Here is a 26,003-nt window from a genome sequence, read left to right as displayed (position 1 = left end):
AACTCAAAGATAAATTCAATAAAAACAAACCATATGACCTCAATTGAATTGTAATAAAAAAATAAAAATAAATAGAAAACGGATGTAACCTTGAATGGATATAGAAACTGTATATAATCAGCTGGTAAAATATGGTATTTGAGTTTTGTTTATTCCATATTTAGGAGAGAAAAAAATGTCCTGATAATTATTTGAAAAAATACATGTACATACAAAAAGAAATGTTCTGAGAGCCGTTCTCAATGGGACCAGACGGTAATTGTGACTGGTATATAAGCAATATAATCACCACATCAAGTAAAGGGGTTATGAGTGGAACTTCTTACCGCAGCCGCAGCTTGTGTGTATTGAAGACCCCAAGTGTGAAACCACAGCGGGTATAACAAACTTCCAGCGGGGATACAGCTTCTTACCGCTTCAGAGGCTACTTTGAAATAAAAGTCCACATACCACCAGGAATTGAAATGGTTCCGTGATTACAGCCAGCAGATAGTAAATGTCCTCTTAGCGGCAGGCAAAGCAAGTGAACTCCTTACCAAATGATCAGCTCCAGGTATATAGCAGAGATAATCTCTTTGGTGCGCACCACAGGTCTGGATAGAAAACAGAAGTATAGACAAAGGTTCCACTTATTAGTAAGGTCTCCAGCCGGACAGTGAAACTTGGGATAAGACAGGCAACATAGGCAGAAACGACGCGTTTCGTCTGATACACAGACTTTTTCAAGCATATTTTACCGGCTTGTTATATACAGTTTCTATATCCATTCAAAGTTTCATCAGTTTTCTATTTTTTTTTTTATTACAACACAATTGAGGTCATATGGTCTGTTTTTATTGAATTTATGTTTGAGTTCTTTATTCTTATTCGTGAAGGGCTAGTATCTATAAATATCCATATTGCATGCCATAGGAATTGTGGTTTTTTACTGTTTTGATGTACTTATTTTGTATATTTTTACTACATTCATAATAAATGCTCAATTAGGTACTTTTGCTTTTTTGAGTTGCTGCATTTGTTATCTAGGAGATATTGCTTGAATATAGACGCTTATGCCCTATACTAGCGCCAGAGATTACGTTTGTTTAGTCATTGTTACGTCGTCAGATCTCGGATCTTGCAATTTTTGGATTATATAAGTACCGCCCTCCATGGGGATCCAGCGCCATTTCCCAGAGGGACACAGAAGTGGGGGCACAGTTCTTGGTAGTCTGTAGAGCAGTTGGGCAGCGTCATAGGTAGGAAAAAAAGAAGAGGGGGTAGCAGTGTTCTTCAAAGTCTACAGTGACATTCAGGAGAGCTCCATTGCTAATTGTCATTGCTGAAATAGAAATAATAGGTCTGTCAGGCTTGGTCTTCTAAATCTGCAGTCCCATAATGTACAGTGTTATATAGGTATTACACAAAGAGGAGAGCTCCATTGCTCCATTGCTAATTGTCATTGCTGAAATACAAATACAAGGGCTGGAGTCACATTGTACTGTGTTATATGGTTAACACACAAAGATAAGAGCTCCATTGCTAATTGTCATTGCTGAAATACAAATACTAGGGCTGGCAGGCTTGGTTTCAATCTGCAGTTACATTTTACTGTACCATAGCTCACTCACAAACAGGAGAGGTGGCAGGGTTCAGTGCTGAACCAGAAATTGCAATAATAGGGCTGTCAGTTTTCTTAAAAGTCTCCAGTGACATTCTACTGTGCTATAGCTCATACAGAACAGGAGGGGTGGCATTGTTCTTGTCACTCTCCAGTCTCAGTCATGATGATAATATATTACCAGTCATATTGTCTATCAACTATGCGCTGAATTTTCTCATTAATTTATTAAGTAATACTTGCTGTTGTTCAGTCGCGCGGCAGTCCCGGAAATGGATCTGGATCTGTGGTAGCCTGCGTGTCAGCTGGAATGCATGCTAGTGTTGCTAGGCGCTTGACTAGAGATCCTCGTCGATAGTGATGATGTGTAGTGGGCGTGTTCGCTGCGGTGCTGCTGTCCGCCAACATCTGAACTCCAGTGTTCCCCGTAAACTCCGCCCCAACAGCGGAGGGGGTGGAGCTTCAACCCCGCCGGGCCTACCGGTGGATAGACCGGCTGTCCGGCAGGCCAGTCCGAGGCTGAAGACAAGGCGCAGGTCAGAGGTAATACCGCTGTCAAACTGTTTGAACAAAAACTAAGGGATATCATTGCAACATGGCTTATTCTGCTTGGACTCTCCTGAGGATATGTGAATTCTGATAACGCCACAAATATTGTTAGAGCATTACAGCGGGGTCAATTCCATCACATTCCCTGTTTTGCTCACACAATCAACTTGGTGGTACAGAACTTTTTAAAAAAATGACAATGACATGCAGGAGATGCTGTGTCAAAATGTGTCCTGAAAATATTTAGGGAAATTTTCGACATTCTGCAACAGCATTTAGGAGAAAGCAGCAGCTGCACGAAGAATAGAAATTAGGGGGAATGTACTTTAGTCCTGCACAGTGGAGAATACTTTCTGTGTTGTGCAAGGTGCTGAAACCACTCAAAGTAGTCACCTGTGAAGACAGTGCAGACACTATTAGGTAGAGTCAAGTGATTCCCATAATTAGACTTTTTGAAAAGCAGCAAGAGAAATTGAAGGATTAAATGAAACAAAGCTATTCCACTTATTATGTTGGACTTGTAGATTAAGTACTTTATTCGCTTTGCCAGATTCCAAGAGTTATCAACATCTTGAAATTGGATCATTACATTTTGGCAACTGTGCTTGATCCTAGGTTTAAGAGCTATGTCTTCTCTTTCTTTCCAACTGACCCAGATCTCAAGAGATGCAATAAGCTACTGGTCAGCAAGCTGACAGCTCAAGTGGTACATGACACAATGACATCTCCTCCTTCAGTTTCTCTGGAAATTGCTGCTAGGAAAAAATTAGCTTTCCCAAGACACCCAGTGGTGATGCAGGTGAGTCTGCACAACATTTTGACATTTGGTCTGGTGTAAAAGAATTGCCCAAAAATTGTGACAGTTCTTCCGTAAAATGAACTACAAATACCATGCAGAAAGCCATTACCGGAAATTACATCAAAGTACACAGACTTCTGTGATGGTGGATTCCAGCGGGGATAAATTAGTATTGCTTGAGGATGATGTACACACTTAAGAGGGTGAATATGATGACAGTGTATATTGCAGGTGCTGAGATCTAGCTGAGAGAAGGGAGCTAGCTGATGCTGGTATGCTTGGTAATATTTTGGGTAGAATGGCATCTTGGCAATTTACAGTAAACTTTCACATTTATTAGAGAGGTTTTTTTTCTGTAAAAAGGTACAAGCTTTTTATTTACATTTTTGTTTCTCTGACTTAAAACCACTATGCTCTTCAGCATAGGCTTTAGCACATGAGGTAGAGGGATTAGTATCATCATGACTGAGACTGGAGAGTGGCAACAACAATGTCACCCCTCCTGTTTCTGTATGAGCTATGGCACAATACAATGTCACTGGGGACTTTGAAGAACACTGACAGCCCCATTAATACAATTTCTGTTTCAGCACTGAACCCTGCCACCTCTCCTGTTTCTGAGTGAGCTATGGTACAGTAAAATGTAACTGAAGATTTAGACCAAGCCAGCCAGGACTATTATTTCTATTTTACCAATAATAATTAATTAGCAGTGGCATAATGGAGTTCTCCTGAATGACACTGGAAATTTTGAAGAACACTGCTACCTCTCCTCTTTCTTTTCTAGCTATGTCGATGCCCAACTTCACTAGAGACTGCCAAGAACCATGCTACCCCTTCTGTGTCCCTCTGTGAAATGGCGTTGGAGCACCGTGGAGGGCAGTACTTATAGGATCAAAAACTTGTGAGATCCGACGACGTAACGATGACGTATTGCCTCATTTTCAATTCCAAGGGCATGCAAAATTACCGGTCCGCATCTGCTAAGTTCAGGTATGTTCGGTTCTCGGGGTCCGAGCATGAGCATCTCTAAAAGATATATATATATATATATGTATATAGCACTGTGCAAAAGTTTAAGACAGGTGTGGAATAAATGCTGCAGGGTAAGAATGCTTTCAAAAATAGAAGTGTTAATAGTTTATTTTTTTCAAATAGCAAAATGCAAAGTGAGTGAACAGAAGAGAAATATAATATATAAGATTTGGTGTGATAACTCTTTGCCTTCAAAACAGTATTGATGCATCAATTCTTTTAAGTAAACTTGCACACAGTTTTTGAAGGAACTCGGCATGGAGATTGTTCCAAACATCTTGGAGAACTAACCACAGATCTTCAGTCAATGTAGGCTTCCTCAATTTATTCTGGCTCTTCATGTAATCTCAGACAGACTCGATGATGTTGACATCAGGGGGGCGTTTCATCACTTCCAGGACTCCTTGCTCTTCTTTACGATGAAGATAGTTCTTAGTGACATTGGTTGCCTATTTGGGGTTATTGTCCTGCTGCAGCATACATTTTGAGCCAATCAGACACCTTCCTGATGGTATTGCATGATGGATAAGTACCTGCCTGTATTTCTCAGCATTGTGTACACCATTTATCCTGACCAAATCCACAACTTAATTTTCTGAAATGCAGCCCCAAGCTTGCAAAGAATATTCACCATGCTTCACTGTTGTCTGCAGACACTCATGCTTATATTTTACAGCCCTTTGGTGAACAAACTGCCTTTTGTGGCAGCCAAATATTTAACATTTTGACTCGTCAGTCCAGAGCACCTGCTGCCATTTTCTGCACCCCAGTTCCTATTAGAGATGCTTACTGACCCCCGTGAAGTGGTTTTGGTTTTGGTTTTGGATCTGGATTAGCTTTGTGCTTTGGTTTTGGATTTGGTTTTGGCAAAACCACCCTCGTATGTTTTGGTTTTGGATCTGTATTATTTTTAGAAAAATTGCGAAAATATGTTAAAATCACATAATTTTGTTCTTTTTTTATCCTACATTATTATTAACCTCACTAACACTAATTTAAAGTCCTTTGCAGTCAATATTGACCACCGCACAGGTAACAATATTACTTTCATACACTTTCAATCAAAGATTGCAGCACTTCTTGCCAGTGATAAGAAAAAGGCCATTGTCATGCCTGGGCATAAGACCAAAAATCCACCTTTTATGTGTGGAATTATTTTTGCCCAAATCCTGCCAACAGTTGTCTAGCCATTTGTAGCATTTGTAAAGCCACACTCAGTAGAGGTAGGGACCTTAACCTTCTAGGATCCTCATCCATGTTACGCCATTTGAAGCGAGTTCATGGAAAGCTGTTGGCAAAATCATAAACTTATGTTAAAAATATAACAACAAGCGGTGCAGCATCATCTACCTCCCTTCTCTCATCTAGATCCCAGCACCTGCAATCTCCACCCCCAACTCCTTCATCATCAATATCCTCACAATTGATGGGAGTTAGTCCTGCATCCAAGTTGCTAAGGCTAGATGACTCCTCCAATAGCCATGATTACTCTGAAGAATTATTGAGCGTTAGTCCCACTGCTGCAGCTGGGGGTGGATCTTCAACCCAGAAGAAGACTACTAGTAGTTTACAACAATTGACTGTTAAACAATCCTTTGCTAGAGGAAGAAAGTAAGAAAGCTGTCACCCAGTCGCAATGCGGATCACAGACGCGATGGGGACTATGCTAGTATTAGAACTGCGCCCAATATCCACTATTAATTCTGCTGGTTTTAGACAGTCACTTGAGGTCTTCTGTCCCTATTACCAAATTCCATCACGACAGCATTTTACTATGTCGAAGTTGTATAGATGGATGAACGAAAGTATATTGGTTAATATCGTTTTATTGGTCGATTGCACTCAGTATGCCACCCTACACGTGGCATACGGCGATCGCACGGTAAAATACGCACGTACACACTCGCATTACAACATTTAGTTATTTATATAATTCATATTCATATTGGTTCTGTTATACAGTAATTTATGAGCAGATAGTATTTAGTTTATTATTAGTTTATATATTATGATTATATGTACACTTCAGTGTTATTTAAGGTTCAGGTTATAGGAAATGTGTCATGTCTGATATCATTTTATTCCCCTATTTATCAGCAGCTGTCCGGTTCCATCGCCGAAGAGATCGCATATTGCATACTCTAGTTATTGATGTTAGGCAATATCTTGTCAGATTGATATCAGACTGTAAAATGCTAATGGACTAGTTGTAACTGGTTTCTGGGCGGGAGAATCATCTGGAATGTTGACCTCAGCCTTTGAGGGGGTTGTTTGAACTAGCCTATGACCTGTTTACCCTGGACCCACCCGAAGTCTGGACCTATAGAAGCAAGCCAGGTCATCTGCATTGTTCTCTCTGTAACACTGAATGTATATATAATCATAGCTGCACTCCCAGTAGCTTCAGTCTACTCTGACCACAGTGTTCAAGGGTGAACTACTGTCCACTGGTGCCCATGGTAGCGCAGCGCTATGTATGTATGTATCTTTTGGTATTGGCTGTACTGTAATGTATTATATTATAATATTGTATTGAACTGTTAACTTTTTACATCTGCTAAAATTAATCACTTTGTTCGTTGGAAACACAATACAATCGCCCATGCAATGCTTATTTGAAAATGATAGAATTACTTTAATAATTTGGGGGCTCTGAGTTTGGAGGTTACGTTATCGGCAGGTATGCAACGCTTACGGTTTTCTGTTCATCAACAAAGGGTGGATTGACGGACGTGTCTCATACGGGAAAGAGCGCAATGTGTTCCTGACCTGTGGTTGACTCTGTGTTGCGAAACCGAATGTCCGTTGTTGCATAATCTGAAGGAATGCTAACTTGAATCTAGGGACAAGAAAGAAAAATGTTTCTTTTTATTGTCGTTTTACGTTTAAAAGGGTATTGCATTGCATAGGGCATGTGTACTTCCTGCATTGAGTATGTGAACTTCCGGTATTGTTGCCACGTGTGTAAACAGTCATGTTCATTGTCTATTATATATGCATAATGTAATCACTTGGTAAAATCTCTGAAAAGATAGTGCCATTGTTTGGGAAAGTTATTTTCTGCGCAGAAAACTAAGGTGTATGTGTTTGTTGATTTTGAAGTGAAAGTTGCTACTGTTAAAAAGACAGGGAAATCGGTTGCCGTTTGACGAGGAGGGCTGGACAACCGAGGTTAAGTATACACGGCAGGTATACTGGCAGCAAAAGCTCTGTTAAAAGAGGCTTTTGAAACTTTCTTCCCAATAATAATCGCAAAGTTTAGCAATAATTAGTATCGCTAAGTGGTGCGATAGGACCGCATGGTTTATTGTGTAACTGTGCTTGTGATTTGGGTTGAACGGCTGTAGGAATTACGCTGGTAAGGAGGGTAAACTCCGATGCTACCAGTTCAGTAATATACTCAACAGATTTTTGTGGTAGAGCCAGGGTATTGAGGAGCTGATAGCCCTGTGGACCACAGTTATATTTCTGGGTTAGGAGGTGTGTGTGGGCGTAGCCTGTGAAACCATCCACAAATAAAATAAAAAAAAATCAAAAAAAAAATCTCTAGTTCGTTCTGTTTGAAAGGAAAACAGGTAAAAAGGCCCTGTTTGCATAGCGTTGAGAAATAGGTTGTTTTCACAATGGGTGCGAAGCAAACGCCAGAGGGGGTTGATATTGTGCTGCCTAAGGAAGGACCAATTGGTTCGGCGAGGTTCCGTATGTTTAAAAAGTATGGTGCATACGCAACAGCGAATTGCGACAAATGGGTCAAGATGACTCGGGAGTGTGTGAAACCTTTCCCAAACATAGGTAGTTTTGACTCAGAGGTGTTAAATAATGTTAGAGATAAAGTGCGGTTGATTAAATCAACAAAAACGAGAATTGAACATGATGACTGTTTAAAATTGTGACAACAAGAAGGGTACACGTGGCAAGGAAGCGCGTGCTCAGCGGAAGTAAGCATACCAGAAATAAGCATTCTGGAAGCGTGCATTGCAAAGCGTGGAGAACTGAGTGCTAGTGCGCCCCCGACAAATGTGGTCGGGGCGATAAGTACAGCCAATACCAAAAAACTGTAACTAGTAACTTGTATGTTGTTTTAAGTAATGTTAAATGTAATGTTTCAGGACAAAGAAAAAGAAAGATCCCACCAGCAGGGGCAGCGGCTGAAAGTGGTGAGAATAATGTAAAGGTTAACACAGGGGGAAACATCCATTGTACTGCAACAGCAATTCCAACAATTAGTTCAGAATGTAGGGATTTGGTAGGCTTACATCCTGTCCACACAACAGCAGTTCCCAATGGGGAGATGGGCAGAGATGGTGAAGTTCCCTTAAAACATGTATCAAAGCATGATCCATGGACTAGGTCTGAAATGTTTTCAATTTTGTCTGATTTCCCTGATCCTAGAAAAGATTTGGCCAAATGTCAGAAGTTTATTAGATATTATGGTAATATGTACGAGCCAACTAATAACGATTGGCGAGTATTATTGAAGTCCTGTCTTCCTCTCAATACTGATATACAAAAGTTTATTAAGGATTGTATGTTGGAGGAGGATATATCCTCAACAGAGGGCGATAACCATGAAAATATTAACCACATAATTTCTCAGTTGGCCATATACTTTCCCACGATAGTGGACTGGAGTAAAATTTTTACTATCAAACAAAAGGACAGTGAAAATGCAACAGACTATTTTTGCAGGGCTCTGATAGCGATGGCCAAATATACTGGGGTATCAGACATAAAGGATAATGTACACTACAGGGAGGTTGCTGTTACAGTTCTAATGGATGGCCTCAGGGAAAACTTGAAAAGAAGGGTGCAAACTTTATTACCAAACTGGAAAGGAATCACTGTAAGTGCTCTCAGGGAGTCAGCTATAGGACATGATAGAAGTATAAATAAACAGAAAGAGACACTAAGTGATAGGGTAATGATGGTAAGTATCCCAACACTAGAGGGACTGCACACACGACCACCAGCATACGACCCACATAACAGGAAACCTAGAATATTGAGATGTTACAATTGCAGAGAAGAAGGACATATTAGGAAGGATTGTAGGAAAGAAAAACACAACCCTAGAGGAGGGTCACATGAACACCCACAAACAGGGCCCTCTTAACAACATCTTGGGCCCCCGGGCAAAGCAGTGCACTGGGGCCCCTATATATATATATATATATATATATATATATATATAAAAATAATGATTATGCATATGGACCCTGCAGCCCAGGGGGGCCCGTCGGAGGCAGCACAAAAAAAAAAACCTGAAAAAAAAAGAAGACAATACTTACCTTGCGGTCAGCTGGCGATCCGGCTCCCTCCCTGGCCTCCTCCTCCATCACGCTCCGCAATGGATGTCGGGCGGGCGTGATGACGTCACGCCCGACATGCACTGCGAGCGCCGCATGGAGGAGGACACCATGGAGGGAGCCGGATCGCCAGCTGACCGCAAGGTAAGTATTGTCTTCTTTTTTTTTTTCAGGTTTTCTTTTTTTGTGCTGCCTCCGACGGGCCCCCCTGGGCTGCAGGGCCCCCGGGTACCTGCCCATTGTGCCCAATGGGAAAGACGGCCCTGCCCACAAAGAAGGCGCACAAAAGTCTCAGAGGTTTTCCAACAGGCATCTGCATACCTCACAGCAGTAAATATTTTGAGGGAGAAACATAGTCAACTCAAAAAGTCAGGTTATATCTGTAGTCCTACAACCAGGCAAGGTAAAGGTTAAAACCGTTGTAAGTATTAACGTGCAGGTTTAGAAAGAAAAAAACTGATTTAAAATAATCTTTGTTGATTTTGCTTGTTTGTTTTATGTTGTCACATGCTTGCTTTTCTGATCACTGGCCGATGGTAAAGAATGGAAATGTTTGTTTCGTTTGCTGTTTTAAGATAACTATCTTGTTTTCCTTCTCACAGATAAGGGTTCTCAAAAGAAATATAGACTTAGTGTTTAAAGGGGTGGGATAGAGAAATAGAAGAATTACTCTTGAAAGACAAATTGACAATGGATCATTGGTGCATTCTTTGTTTTAGGCTGCAGTGACTCATGATGATTTGTTTGGCTGAGAATCATTATCCAAAAATGAAGTATGTACATACTTTGCTACAAAATATCGTTTTATAAGTCAGGAAGACCGTTGAAAAGGTATGTAGTTAATGTGATACCGAGTTCTTAATGAACAAATGACGGACGACACTGGATTGCACGGTTGATGTAAGACCCCCTAGTCAAGTTTGGGGAGGGGTTATAGTTTAGCAAATAGCTAAGGGGATTAGTGAAATGAATACAGCCATTTTCCCATAGAGTCCAATCCAGCTGTCCTTTTTGCTGTAAAATCTCCTTTTCTGCATGTATGTTTGTTTTCAAACCCTTGTATTCAAATCTTTGTATTCCTATTATTCATTGCTTTCTTATTTCTCATTCTTTACATCTATGCTAGTATCTCTCTCTCTCTGCTCTTGTATAGATACGAAAAGACATAGACATAGTATCATTAATGGGGCTAAGATATATTTTTTACATAAGACAAACTCAGGGATATACACACTAGATTGACATGAGTTACAGAAACAGTCAGGGGTTTGGTGTTATGTGTATAGAAGCTGCTAATATTAAGCAAAAAGTTTTGTTGTGGAAATACGATTCACGTTTTATAGACTGCATATCTGTTTTTGTTTTCTTTTTTTTGTTTCATGCCTCCTGTACAAAAATGTGCCTTTATATGTATGCACAAAGGGTGGTTAGGAGATTGCTGGAGGGTAGACATACAGATATGCATGTCTGTGTAGAACATTGGAGTAGGATTTTTGCCACAAGATATGACATAATGTGAAACCCTAAAAAAAGTATAATTTTCGTGTTTTATATTTTTCACTGTTAAACTGACATGTACTGGATACATAGTAACATAGTTGATGAGGTTGAAAAAAGACACCAGTCCATCAAGTTCAACCTATTTTGGATCTCCTGCGATCCTGCACTTATATTTGAAATTAATCCAGAGTAAGCAACCGCCAATCTGTTTCAATTGTGAAAATCCCCCCAGACTCAATATTGCAGTCCTATTTTTACCCTATATCCACTACTATCCTTCATTTTAAATTAACGGTTGTATCCCTGGATACACCTTTCCGCTAAAAATTTGTCTATCCCTTTCTTAAACATATCTATTGAATCTGCCATCACAACCTTCCCTGGCAATGAATTCCATATCTTGACTGCCCTTACTGTAAAGAACCCCTTCCTTTGCTGGTTGTGAAATTTCCTCTCCTCTAACCTTAGGAGATGACCACGTGTCCTGTGTATGGTCCTTGGGGTAAAAAGTTCACAGGAAAGCTCTCTGTATTGACCCCTAATGTATTTGTACATAGTTATCATATCTCCCCTTAGACGCCTCTTTTCTAAAGTAAACATGCCTAAACTGGCTAACCTTTCTTCATAACTTAATGACTCCATACCCTTTATCAATTTTGTCGCCCTTCTCTGAACCCTTTCTAGTTCCAAATTATCTTTTTTATAGAGTGGTGCCCAGAACTGTACTGCATAATCAAGATGAGGTCTTACCAACGATTTATACAGCGGCAAAATTACACTGTCTTCCCTTGTATCTATGCCACTTTTTATGCATGCCATTACTTTGTTTGCCCTTGCAGCTGCTGCTTGACATTGAGCACTATTGCTAAGTCTTCTGTCTACGAGCACTCCCAAATCCTTTTCCATTATAGATTCTCCTAAATTAATTCCATTTAATTTATAGATTGCGTTCTTGTTTTTGATCCCTGAATGCATAACCTTACATTTATCTGTGTTAAACCTCATATTCCATTTGGCCGTTCAATCCTCCAGTTTATTTAAGTCCCTCTGTAGAGAAGCTACATCTTGCTCTGATTTTATTACCTTACAGAGTTTAGTGACATCTGCAAAAATAGAAACTTTACTCTCTAAACCATCACCAAGGTCATTAATAAATATATTAAAAAGGAGTGGTCCCAGCACGGAACCTTGAGGTACTCCACTTAAGACTTTTGACCAATTAGAAAATGTTCCATTTATCACAACTCTCTGTTCCCTATTCTCTAACCAGTTTTCGATCCAAGTACAAATTTTGATTCCTAGACCCAGTTCCCTTATTTTGTAAACCAACCTCTTGTGTGGCACTGTATCAAAGGCCTTTGCAAAATCTAAGTAGACCACATCTACTGTCCTGCCCTGGTCTAAGTTCCCACTAACTTCCTCGTAGAAACCAATTACATTAGTTTGACATGACCTATCCCTCACAAATCCATGTTGATTCCCACTAATAATTTTATTGCGTACCAAGTAATCCTGAATACTGCCCCTTAAAATACCTTCCAGTAGTTTCCCCACTATTGATGTCAGGCTTACAGGTCTATAATTCTCTGGTTGTGATCTCGTCCCCTTTTTAAACAACGGCACCACATCTGCTATTCGCCAATACCTTGGTACTGAGCCTGATGAGATTGAATCTCTGAAAATTAAGAATAGCGGTCTAGCTATTTCCGAGTTTAACTCCATAAGGACCCTTGGGTGGATACTGTTATATTTGAAGAAAGTGTTATAGAAATAGACCCCTTAGCCTTTCCCACTTAGTCAAGTAGCTGAATGTGAGGTACTGAGAATGGCATGTGAGTTGGCAGAGGGAAAATCGATTGATATACATTGGTCTTCAGCATTTTTCTAGTCTAGGGGGCGATGTTGAGGTGACTGAGAAATCCTTTATAGCAATACCAGCACATGAGTGGGACACTACATAGAGGACTTTACACAGAAACCAGTTACCAACTGAAGTAGCTGCTAGTAAAGTCCACACTTACACACACGACCATACATGGCTGTCACACCAGGGCGAACATAGCTGTCAAATAGACAGCAGGGTTTTATATGACAGCTAACAAATCTATGTTTTGTTTTGTTTTTTGTTGTATTGTTTTAGTTTTAAAATGTGAACACACACACACACACATGCACGCATACACATATTGGTAAATATATGAAGATTTGCGTTACCTGAAGAATTTCTCCAGGTGAAACAAATCCGCGTCATCCAATTACCACCATGCAGGATCCTCAAGTATACACTGGTGTACCAATGAAATATGTCTGGGTAAAGGTGTATTGAAACGTGTCTAATGTATTACTGTGTTATACTCAAAGCTTTTGTTATTCAATGTGATAGCCCTAGAGTTATAATAGGTGATAGGGGTATTCATGTTATTGATAATAAATGTATATCGTATGAGTAGTGGTAACAAATTACATGCTTTGGATTAGCCACAAACCAGTGTGAACATAAGGTAACGGTACTAGGTAGAACGAATTGAATTGAACGAGTGTTGGAACTTGATTGAGGTGGCTGATAGCTCTGGCCACTAGTCCTTCCCCGCTATCAAAGTCACTCCTAGTCAGCCTCTTAACCTGTTGGCTTTTGAAATGTTCTTGACCCCTCTTGGAATGAATTTGTAACTGAGAGACTAGTTTAGACCTTGAGAAGGAAGGTAAACAGTGAGACGGCAACCGAGAACGTTCAAAACACTGTTTCCTGAAAAGAAACACTAACTGTCAGGATGTTGGACCAGGAGAGTAAGCTGTGGAACAGTAAGTTCTTAGGCTCAGGTTATTTGACAGACAAATGCCAAGTGTAAGCTACCAGCACCAAGAGTAGCAGAGACACTGGTACCCATTCCACCCACTGCAGAGGAGCCAACACTCAGAGAAGGGTCCAAGGGCACTCATGAATCTGTTCTGGAAGGCCTCAAATGCAGTTAGTAGCACCTGAGCCAAAGGCTAAGACAGTTGTACAGCATGAAGTTGTAGTTTTTCCTGTTTTGTGTTTCTCTCATTTCATTCTCTTCTCAGGACGGTCAATTCTTTTAATTGTTAACAGGTGACAGAGGCTGGTTCAGGTAATGATATTGAGGGGTTGGGCATGAAGGAGAAGTTAGTAGCATAATCGGTCCAGCCAATTACTCTATTCAATTCAGGGGTAAAGGAAAATTTGGAAACTCTGGAGCTTGGAGAAAGTGTGAGGGGCTATTGTCTGAGTAGCATTACGTCCGTAAGTACGTTGACCACATAGTAAAAAAAAGAAGTACACCCAGCGATGCCAGTCCAGTAATATTCGGACTTGAGCAGGCATCCTTGAGAATGATTATTATTCTTGGGTGGGTAAGGTTTTAGACCAAACAAAGTGCTGGGCGTGCTCTCACGTGCCTCAGTGATTATATCAAGTAGGATTAGTTCTCTTTCCACTAAATATTCTTGAGATACCCGAATTATGGGTGGGTGGTCACTAGGGGAAAAGTACAACACCTAGGTCCCTTAGTCTGGAGTCTCCCAATAGTTTGCAAGCCGATCACTAATTCATGTACAAAGAAACCTGAGTATTGGGAGACTGGGAAGAACGAACAGACAATAGCCCGCCCACAAGTGTTGATGAAAAGAACTGATGACATTATTAGAAGTGTGTATATTAACGCAAGCTGAAGGAGATTGTATATGACATTATTGATAGACATAGGATGATGCTATTGATGAACATGAAGTGTATAAATGTATTCTGAGCTTAAAGACATGCGTTGGACAGAGGAACCTGTTAAACTTGAAGAACTGTAGTAGAGTATTCTGTATAACTGATACATGTTCTATTGTACTCTGTACCTTTCCAAATAATGTATTACGTGTTTTATTGCACCCTTGAAGGGTATACAAAAGGTTATCTCCAAGCTCCAGAAGTATACGGTCTATAGTAAAAGAAGAAATCGTTTTGAGGATTAAGACTCTCTCTTATGATAACTTGTTTAGATCTACAGACAGCATGATCATACATTCCATGATTAAGCAATAGCGAAACGTACGTCGGGGTAACGTCACGTAGAGTGACGTCAGACCCGGAAGTGGGCGGAGCCGCCCGCGGCGTTCTGCTGCTAGTGTAAACCTTCAAACTGATAATGAGACTCCTTCAATAAACACATGTTAGCGTCTAGATACTCGCTAAGATATTCGTTATCCCATTATAATATACTATTGAAAGACTATATGGGGAAATAGTATTAGCGATCTAGTGCTTTTGTGAGGAGACCAGTACTATAGGGAACATCCGTTATACATGAGTCACTGAGTAATATCTAGAGGTATAGCCCAAGCAGGCGCATATGTATGAGAACACAAGCTACTATATACTTGGCAATTCCCTGATATACCACATAGGGCTCGTGTTTTAAGAATCTCTAATATGTATTTAGGTGTACGGCACTTTGAAGGATAACTCCTTATTGGATCTATTGAGGAACAAATTAAGCAAGACTGCCATCTATAGTTCACACTAAACACAACACACATTATCAAGTGTTATACAAGTGACACACAGTTATCATGCAGAATGTGCACATTGTTCACCACTCCATTTGATATATATGGATTATTTGTGTTGTGTATACTCCCACAAGAGATCCTATATCAGTATCTTTCCTTTTGGAAATGTTATACGGACTCAGATCGGCTCCATCCCAGGGTCCATTCATTTTTAATTCTATATTTTTCAACACTACATTCTTTTTATATTTTGCTTTTTTATCAGTGTGGTATATCAACATGTACAATTTTTAACGCATACCAATAAAAACTATATGTTTTAATTAAATATTTGTATGTACCTGGAGTGCTTGTTTAGGTCATTACTCTCTCTTTATTTTTGGATTATATGAGCATGATCATACACCAAGGGGGACTTGCATTACATAGCAATGAAACGTGGTACTGAGATCCTGCATATAACTTCTTTAAAGTGATAGTTTATAATACTATCAAAGGGTGGAACTGTCAAAGTCGTATAATTGGATGAACGAAAGTATATTGGTTAATATCGTTTTATTGGTCGATTGCACTCAGTATGCCACCCTACACGTGGCATACGGCGATCGCACGGTAAAATACGCACGTACACACTCGCATTACAACATTTAGTTATTTATATAATTCATATTCATATTGGTTCCGTTATACAGTAATTTATGAGCAGATAGTATTTAGTTTATTATTAGTTTATATATTATGATTATATGTACACTTCAGTGTTATTTAAGGTTCAGGTTATTGGAAATGCGTCATGCCTGATATCATTTTATTCCCCTATTCATCAGCAGCTGTCCGGTTCCATCGCCGAAGAGATCGCATATTGCATACTCTAGTTATTGATGTTAGGCAATATTTTGTCAGATTGATATCAGACTGTAAAATGCTAATGGACTAGTTGTAACTGGTTTCTGGGCGGGAGAATCATCTGGAATGTTGACCTCAGCCTTTGAGGGGGTTGTTTGAACTAGCCTATGACCTGTTTACTCTGGACCCACCCGAGGTCTGGACCTATAGAAGCAAGCCATGTCATCTGCATTGTTCTCTCTGTAACACTGAATGTATATATAATCATAGCTGCACTCCCAGTAGCTTCAGTCTACTCTGACCACAGTGTTCAAGGGTGAACTACTGTCCACTGGTGCCCGTGGTAGCGCAGCGGTATGTATGTATCTTTTGGTATTGGCTGTACTGTAATGTATTATATTATAATATTGTATTGAACTGTTAACTTTTTACATCTGCTAAAATAAATCACTTTGTTCGTTGGAAACACAATACAATCGCCTATGCAATGCTTAATTGAAAACGATAGAATTACTTTAAAATTTACAAAACCTATCCCTCACCTCTACCAGAAAGTTTGTAATTATTGCTCTACAAAATACCATTCTACCCACTGTACACTTAACCACAGATATGGGGACAAGCGGGACTGGGCAAACTAAAGATTAAATGACTGTGACAGCCCATTCGGTTGGGGTTTCGCTTTCACTAGCAGGAACAGCAGCAGCATGTACCCAAGTACGTTACATTTTTCAGAAGTAGACTACTCTGTGTATCAGCGGCTTCACTAACAAGCATACAGCTGACAATCTGTTACAAAAACTAATGGATGTCATTGCAACATGGTTAGTCCTGCTTGGACTCTCCTGAGGATATGTGATTTCTGATAATGCCACCAATATTGTTAGAGCATTACAGCGGGAAGAATGTCATGACATTTCCTGTTTTTCTCACACAATCAACTTGGTGTTAGAGAACTTTTTAAAAATGACAATGACAATGCTGACTGTGTTCCGAAAAATTTAGGGTATTTTTGGGGATTGTGCAACAGCATGTAGGAGAATGCAGCATCTGCAAGAAGACTAGAATTTGAGGGGGAATGTACTTTAGTCCAGCAAAGTAGTCACCTGTGAAGAGAGTGCAGACACGGTTAGCTTCAGTCAAGTGATTGCCTTAATTCTACTTTTTGAGAAGTAGCTTGATAAATTGAAGGATGAAATTAAACTAAGCAAATCCGCTAACTATATTGTAATTGTAGATCTAGGACTTAATTAGCTTTGCCAGGATCCAAGAGCTATCAACATCTTGTAATGATGTCTCCTCCTTCAGTTTCTCTGGCAATTGCTCCTCGGAAAAAACGTAGCTTTCCCACAGCACCCAGTGGTGATGCAGATGAGTCAGCACAACATTTTGACATTTGCTGTGCTCTAAAAGAATTGCCCAAAAATTGTGACAGCTCTGCCATAAAATGAACTACAAATTCCATGAGGAAAGTCATTATCGGCAATTGCATCAAAGTACACAGACTTCTGTGATGGTGGATTCCAGCGGGGAGGAATTAGTATTGTTTGAGGAAGATGTACACAATGATGAGGGTGAATATGATGACAGTGTAGATTGCAGGTGCTGAAATCTAGCTAAGAGAAGGGAGCTAACTGATGCTAGAATGCCTGGTAATATTTTGGGTAGAATGGTATCTTGGCAATTTTATGTTTTTCTACGGTAAACGTTCACCTTTTTTACAGAGGTTTTTTTTCTGTAAAAAGGTACAAGCTTTTTATTTACATTTTTAATTCCCTGACTTAAAACTACAATGCACTTGAACATAGCCTTTAGCACATGAGGTAGAGGGATTAGTATCATCATGACTGAGACTGGAGAGTGACAACAACAATGTCACCCCTCCTGTTTCTGTATGAGCTATGGCACAATACAATGTCACTGGAGACTTTGAAGAACACTGACAGCCCCATTAATACAATTTCTGTTTCAGCATTGAACTCTGCTAACTCTCCTGTTTCTGAGTGAGCTATGGTACAGTAAAATGTAACTTAAGATTTAGACCAAGCCAGCCAGCCCTATAAATTCTATTTCAGCAATGACTCTTAGCAATGGAGTACATCGCTTTGTCTTTTACCTATATAACGCAGTAGAATTTGCCTGTGAATTCAGAAGACAAGCCTTCTAGCCCTCCTATTTGTATTTCAGCAATGACTCTTAGCAATGGAGCACTACTCTTTGTCTGTTACTTATATAACACTTCTGAATTTGCCTGCAAATTCAGAAGAAAAGCCTGCAAGGACTAGTATTTGTATTTCAGCAATTACAATTAGCAATGCAGCTCTCATTTTTATATAACACTGTAGAATTTTACTGCAGAATTACACCAACCCTAACAGCACTAGTTATTTTATTTTTATGCAGTGACAATTACCAACGCAGCTCTCCTTTTTGTGTATTACCTATATAACACAGTAGAATTGGACTGCAGAATTACACCAACCCTGCCAGCAGCACTAGTATTTGTATTTTTCTGCAATGAGATTTAACCCTGGAGCTATGGAGCTCTCCTAAATGTCACTGATTACTTTGTTTAATCCTGATACCACCCTCCTCTTTCAATTCTCTAACTTTGCCTGCCCAACTACTCTACACTCTATGCTACCCCTTCTGTATTCCTCTCTCAAATGGCGCTAGATTGCCATGGAAGGCGGTATTTATAGATTCCAAAACTCGTGAGATCCGATATCAGACGACATCACAATGACGTTTTGCCTTGTTTTCGAATCCGAAAAAGCGTGAAAGTACCGAGCCGATCCCCTAAGTTGTGTGTTTGGTTTCCGTGGAACTGAGCCTGAGCATCTCTAGTTCCTATGTTTTCGTGCATAGTTGAGTCACTTGGCCTTTTTTCCACATGAAAGGTTGGCTTATTGGCCAACACTCTTCCATGATGACCACTTCTGACTAGACTTCTCTGAACAGTAGATGGGTGTACCTGAATCCCACTGTTTTTTTTCCAGTTCTGAGCCGAAGGGCTGGGGTAGTTTTGTGTTGATTAACTCTTTCACACCCACAAGTCACAAGGTGGGTCTTATGACACAATACTAGAACATTTGGGCACTGAATTATAAAGGAATAAAGGTTAATTCTGTAAACAAGTAAGGTAGCAAATTCTGGTATTATTCCAATAAACACTAAAAGTTAACCATAGAGCACACATCAGCAAGTTATTTTCCCCATTGCCTTAATCAGGTTACTAAATCTTGAGGCAAGAACATACATAGTTAATCCAGGGTTTTCTATTTCATAACCCTACAATTTTTTTTATATTAAATTGCTTTCATCACTGGACATTAATTAATCTAATCTGTGATCCCTATCCTTCATATTACTAACAGTGGTGGATTATAACACAGACCGATACCAAAGTGATCTAGTGTGGATTTGCATTTGATAGAGGTAGCGTGAAACTAATGTCCTGTGCATGTCATAATCTGTTTGCTCAGTTTCTGCTGCTCTGCACATGTCATCCAGTGTGTTTTGTCCTCTGTCTGGAATCCTGCATGTCATTCTACGTGCAATGTCCTGTGTATATCATTGTGGGTGTTCTGTCCTTTGTTCAATGCCATGTGCATTTTAAATTTGTCATATTATCCTGGGTGTCCTGCATGGTAATCTGTGTCTTTAATCCTATGTGTGTCCTGTGTAGGTCATACTTTCTGCTGGGTCCTGTGCAGGTCATCTTATGTGTGATGTCGTCTGCATATTATCCTGTTTGAGATGTCCTGTATGTCGTCCTGTGTACATGGTCCTGTACATGTCATCCTGTGTGTGGTGTCAATTGTATCGTCTGTGTCCTGCCCAACATATGGTACCATTCTAGGTCTTCTGTCCTGTGCTTATCCCCCTGGGTGTTCTGTCCTGTATGTGGAATCCTGTGCGTATCGTCTTCTGTGTGATGTTCTGTACATAACATCCTGTATCTTCTGTCTTCTGTATGATGTTCTGTATATAACATCCTGTATCTTCTGTCTTCTGTATGATGTTTTGTATATAACATCCTGTATCTTCTGTCTTGTGTGCAGTGTTCTGTACATATTGTTTCCGGTTGGGTGTGTAATCACGATTGACTTAACCCTGACAGAACTGAGAACGGCAGTGGAATAGTGTAAGTGACATTTCCTACTTACTCTTAATTCCAAAGATGTAATTTTCTGATAAAGTCTTCATTGCAACTGTTTACAAAAGTAACATGGAACTATTGCGGAGTTTTAACATCCCGACAGCCGCATGGATGTCACTTTTAACAGCCACACTACTAATTATGCTGTTAAAGGGGCAATGTAAGTAGGTGCAGGATGTACAATGTAGAAGGCTTAGTATTAAAGCCTTGTTCAAGTAGTTCCACGTCACTTTTGTAAACAGTCGCATTACCACCGATTGCTTCATCCTAGATCTTCTGCCTTGTGTGTGGCATTGTCTTCTATAAGAATATACTTCTCTTAAATTAGGTGAGCAGCACATTTATTTTTTGACGTCACTTGTTGAAAAGCACTATCCACTATATTGTATTAATTTCTTTATTGTGGACCATTGTGCACCAAGTGATATTTTCTAGCTGTTTCAACATATATGGGAAGATACTGGAGGCCTTCTGAATCCCTGAGAGATGCAAATTTGGAATAACATTCACCACAACTTAATAGTGTGGCGAAGATCACTCCTACATTTTCAATATTAAGTGCATGTCATTTTGAATGTGACGTCATGTGCATATCATCTGTGTTTTATATCCTGTATATTTTATCCTGTGTATGGTATTTTGTGTTTGATGACCTGTGAATGTCATCCTTTGCTCAGCATCTCATCTTGTGTGTTCTATTTTGTGTGCAATGTCCTGTGCATGTCATTATGTGTGTCCTGTATTCCATATCTATCATATTGTGTGTTCTGTCCCTGTATGTGATATCCTATAAATATTATACAGTGTGGTATCATGTGTGTGGAATACTGTGCTTGTCATCCTGTATGGTATCCAGTACATTTTTTCCTATATGTGACAAAATGCATCAGTGGAGGCTTGCAGTGTTGCATATTGTGTTGCATTGCTAACCAGTACATGATGATGTGATTCACGTCATCACACATTGGTGGACAGGGCAACTCGTGTTTCACACAGTCAGGGGAGGACTGGCAAATTTCAGCCTGGGGGGCAAGACTTGACTCAGCAGCCTATTTTAAAGGGAAAAAAATGCAATTGGCCCAGTGACCCAGCCCAAGGTAGCACACTAGGGGACCGGCCCGGGGTGGCAGATGCCCCCCTGCCCCCCAGCCCAACCTGTCCCTGCACACAGTCCTGTCCAACCTGACTTTGTACACCTGCCTTCTGCATCTACCAGACGGCAGGTGTACAAAGTCAGCAATTATGGTTTGTGGCATCCTGTGCGTGTCATCAGAGACAAGGTGACCTCATTCAGATGGAAAGCTACTCTAAAATTCCTTTAACATGGGAAAATACCTCTCTCTGTTGCATCTGCATGAGGTAACATTGTTGAGGTATATAGGCATTCACAATTTGATCAAAATGTGCACTAGAATATTTACTTCAGACATTACAATTTACATTATTGAGTCTAATACACAAATGTTTATTGTCATAAGTATGTCTTTAGTGTCTAAAGTGTGCTGCATTCATGTTCTGTATGAGAGTGAATTGGTAGAGTTCAAATAGTGCTTAAATGTCCTTTGTCTCTGATGGTCAGGGGCAGATTGATGATAGGCCTTACCGGTAGGAAATGAGGCAGCTTCAGCTCGACGTAGAGGTGCCTGCGGATCGTTGATACGTCCGTTCCTCCTCCCAAATTTGGCCTCCTCCAGACCCCGTAGAAGCAGAATGACACATGGGACGAGCACCACATGACAGGTGACGTCCCATGTCTGCAAGTGATTGAAGATAGGAGAGCAGACTCCAGTGCAGCATGGCTTAAACAATGTAAGTGTGAGGGGAAGTGTATAGTTAAATGCTTATCTATTTAACTATACTATGGGGGTCTGCTAAACTACTTTACTATACTATGGGGGAGGGGAGGGCTGCTATACTAAACTACTATACTGTGTGAGGAAATGCAAGGGTTTGAGAAGAGAGCTGCTATACCACTATAATATGTGAGGAAAGGAGGGTGGCTGCTATACCTCTATACTATGTGAGGGAAGAATGGGGGGCTGCTATACTACTATACTATGTAAGGGAAGGAGGAGGGGGCTGCTATACTACTATACTATGTGAGGGAAGGAGTGGGATGCTATGCCACTACACTATGTGAGGGAATGGGTGGGGGCTGCTATACTATACTATACTATGTGAGGGAAAGAACGGGGCTGCTATACTACTATTCTATGTGAGGGAAGGATGGGGAGCTGCTATACTACTGTGCTATGTGAGGGAAGGATGGGGGGGCTGCTATACTACTGTACTATGTGAGGGAAGGATAGGGGGGCTGCTATACCACTATACTATGTGAGGGAATGATGGGAAGCTGCTCTACTACTATAATGTGTGAGGGAAGTAAGTGGGGGGGTCTTAATATTAATTTGGATGTGAGGAACGTTATTCATCTAATGGTGGAGTGTAGGTGGGGGCTAATTATTTAATTGGTGCTATTTTATTTGTGGGGTGATGGTGAGGATATTTAATTTAATAGTGGGGTTATTAATTTAAGATAGTGTGATGGGACCTTTACCTTAATCTTTGGGTGGTATGGGAACTATTAATTGAATGTGGGGATGTTTGGGGAGTAAATGCTATTAATATATAACTGGGGTGTGGGTCTCTACTGTAATTTGTGTGGGAGGTAGGCTATTAAGTTAATGGTGGACTATGGATCGGAGCTAATTATTTAATGGTGTGTGCTATTAACTTATTTGTTGGTTGATGATGGGGCTATTTAAGGTAATAGTGGGCCCTATTAATTTAAGGTGAAGTGATGGGACCTTTAATATAATGCTGGGGTGGTTTGGGGATACTAATTGAATGTGGAGGAGGACTATTTATTAAATGTGAATGCAAATTATTTAATGTCAGGGATGGTTGTGGGAAATGGTTATATTTATTAATCGTAAATACTATTAATTTATTGCTAGGACTGTTTGGTGGGAGGGAGATAGATTTATTTTTTAAATATGAATACTATTATTTTAATATTGGGGCTGGAGGGAGGCCTAAATATTAAATGTGGGTGCTATTGATTTAATGCGGGCTGGTTGGAGTTTTCTAAATTGAATATACCTATTTTTTCCCCCCAAATAGAGCCCCCAACATTCCAGGATCCAGACATGCAGCAAGTGAGCTAAAGACACCAGCAGCCACAGGTGGTGAAAGTGACAAGAACAGGTAGGAGAGAGCAGGACCATCTGCCATCTGTCCTGAATCTAGTGGGTCAGTCCTGAATTTGGGTGACTGTCTCACTTAGTCAGCATTTGGTCCAACTACAAGTACACTTGGGAGATATGTCCCGCTTCTCGCTGTACTGCTCGTGAAGGCAGAGCTGCATGCACAACAGTAGAGGTCTCAGTTTTGCCGTGTATTCATCTAAAATGTATCTAATATAATATCCCCCTCCTGTTTTAAGTGCCCCAGGCCCCCCAGAGCCTTATTTCAGCTCTGGTGATACTTTAGTGGTCCTTGCATTGATTCCATTGCCTGCCTCCTACCTTGCATTGTTACCATTCTCAGATAACTTTGTTGAACATACGGCCAGTCCCTGTTCCACTGACAATATCACCAATCCTGCCTCCTTTGTACTTAATATATCACCAGCAAACCCTTATATATAGCTTTCCCCTTCACTTATGCCATTGTCAGTCCCCACTGTACTGATCCCATTGCCAACCCTCCCTGCGCTGTTATTATTTAAAACAACCCTCAATCACTGGGTACATTTAGGGCTCATCCACAATTGTTGCAAAAGAAGTGTTTTGTTGCAGATGCTAGAAGCATTTAACCTTTGTGGTAATCGCACCTTTGGACTGGTAGTTTGCAACTCATGGCGTTAGGGATAGATGCAACAGTGCGGTGAGGTACCCATACGCAACTTTGGCAGACTGTTAAATACGATTGTGCCAACATGTTTCATAATGGTTAAACTTATTAAACAAAGTCAAATATGTTTCTATGAAGGGAATATTGGAAGGATGTGTTGGTAGGCAACTAAACCATTTGGAGCACACAGGTATTAAACAGTCGCAGACAATGCAAAAGCATTCATGTATTTTTATAACAAAGGACTGGCAACTTTTGCCCTGAATTGCGTTAGAAATGACCCGCTGTGTCTTGAGTCATCACATCTAGGTTTTCCTAAATGGCACTAAAGCCAAATTCCAGTAATCCTAAATCCCACCTACTTTTGTGTTGACCCAACTTACAATTGATTTGGCCACGCCCACATTAGGCCATTTTTGTCCAGGGACATTTTAAGATCCCAATCTGCCCCTGCTGATGGTAGAGGTATTTGCCAAGACCCCTTACTTAAATCCAATATAAACACAAACAGGATCAGATTGGGAAATAAAGTGGCCCTAGAAAAAAATCTGGAAGTGGCCTTATGTGGGCGTGTCCAAATAGACTGTAGGCAGGATTAGCACAGTAATATCTAGCCACATCGGTGGTAGGCGAGGCTTATGCAACACGCAATGGTAGGCAAAGTCATATCAACACAAGGCGGAACTAAGGCATAAAAAGGTTGATGATCAGAAGGTACAAGGTGAACGGACTGACCTGTCCTAGTTTAGTTGATCTGTGGGCTACTAATACATCCTCTTTATAAATTGTTTAATAAGTTTAACTATTATCAAATATACTGTCATAATTGTATTTGATCAGTCTGCCAGATCAGCATATGAGCACCTCAGCGCACCATTGCATCTTCCCCTGATGCCATGAGCTACATACATACAGAGAGATCTGACTGGCAGTTTGCATATTTTTATATATACATATATATATATATATATATATATATATATATATATATATATATAAACACACACACACACACACACACACACACACACAAAAAACATGGCACTCACCAAAGACACAAGTAATGCTGTTCTAAATACTTTTCTATATTAAAATCAGGGAGTATTAGTACCACATATTTCAAAATATGTTAAGCTGACAAGCTCACGCCGATATCTTCCAATTCTGGACAGTCCTAACATGATAAAATGCTATACTTTTTTATCTGGGCTAAATGTTTACCTGCACACAGCTTTCAAAGGCAAGCCTTTCCCAAGCGCTAGCAGCCATGGGAGACCTGGAACTCAACTGACACAAGTTGGAAATGATTAATGTAAAGAACTAAAAAATAGGGTGCAAGTGATTGGGACTTACATTGTATAAACAAAATGGTGTTGATACTCTTCACTCACCAAATATGCAATTAAAACTGTTCTAAGTACTTTTCCATATTAAAAGCAGGGAATGTTAGTTCCACATATTGGAATATGTGTTAAGCTGACCAACTCACACAAAAGTCATCCCCTTCTGGCCAGTCCTAACATAATCAAATTATATGCTTTTTTAGCTTAACATATATTGCAATATGTAGAACTAGCATTCACTGTTTCAGCTGCCCCTTTTATTTTCCTCCTTTGAAATCCACTATACCCGTCTCTTCTACCCCATCCTATCCATCTTCATATTTCAGTCATCTACTGCCCCCTGGTCCCACTTCCCAATTTCTAGAAAATTTTACAGTCTGGCTTCCCCACTACCTCTCCTCACACCCCTCTACCATCATCCTAGGTGACTTTAACATCCTAATTAACAACCCCACTGACCCATTGTCCATCAAACTTCTTGCCCTTTCTT

The 26,003-nt window shown here is 40.1% G+C and overlaps 1 protein-coding gene across 3 annotated transcripts in view; it reads left to right on the top strand.

Annotated features, from left to right (window-relative positions):
- Positions 1–26,003, top strand: part of LOC142160383 (glycine N-acyltransferase-like) — a 98,516-nt gene that overhangs the window by 4,408 nt on the left and 68,105 nt on the right. Inside the window, exon 2 of one of the 3 annotated variants that reach the window (XM_075215288.1) lies at positions 3,736–3,941. The exons of 1 other annotated variant lie outside the window; for it this stretch is intronic. In XM_075215288.1, coding sequence (XP_075071389.1) covers positions 3,874–3,941 — 68 coding nt within the window. In that variant the 5' untranslated portion in view covers positions 3,736–3,873. Of the gene's footprint in view, positions 1–3,735; positions 3,942–20,222; positions 20,301–26,003 lie in introns of those variants that run through there. One more of the 3 variants, XM_075215289.1, reaches the window with a different exon arrangement.

This window comes from Mixophyes fleayi, chromosome 6, assembly GCF_038048845.1.
Source record: "Mixophyes fleayi isolate aMixFle1 chromosome 6, aMixFle1.hap1, whole genome shotgun sequence".
In the NCBI taxonomy this organism is placed as follows: domain Eukaryota; kingdom Metazoa; phylum Chordata; class Amphibia; order Anura; family Limnodynastidae; genus Mixophyes; species Mixophyes fleayi.
This window is presented reverse-complemented; position numbering and strand designations above follow the sequence as displayed.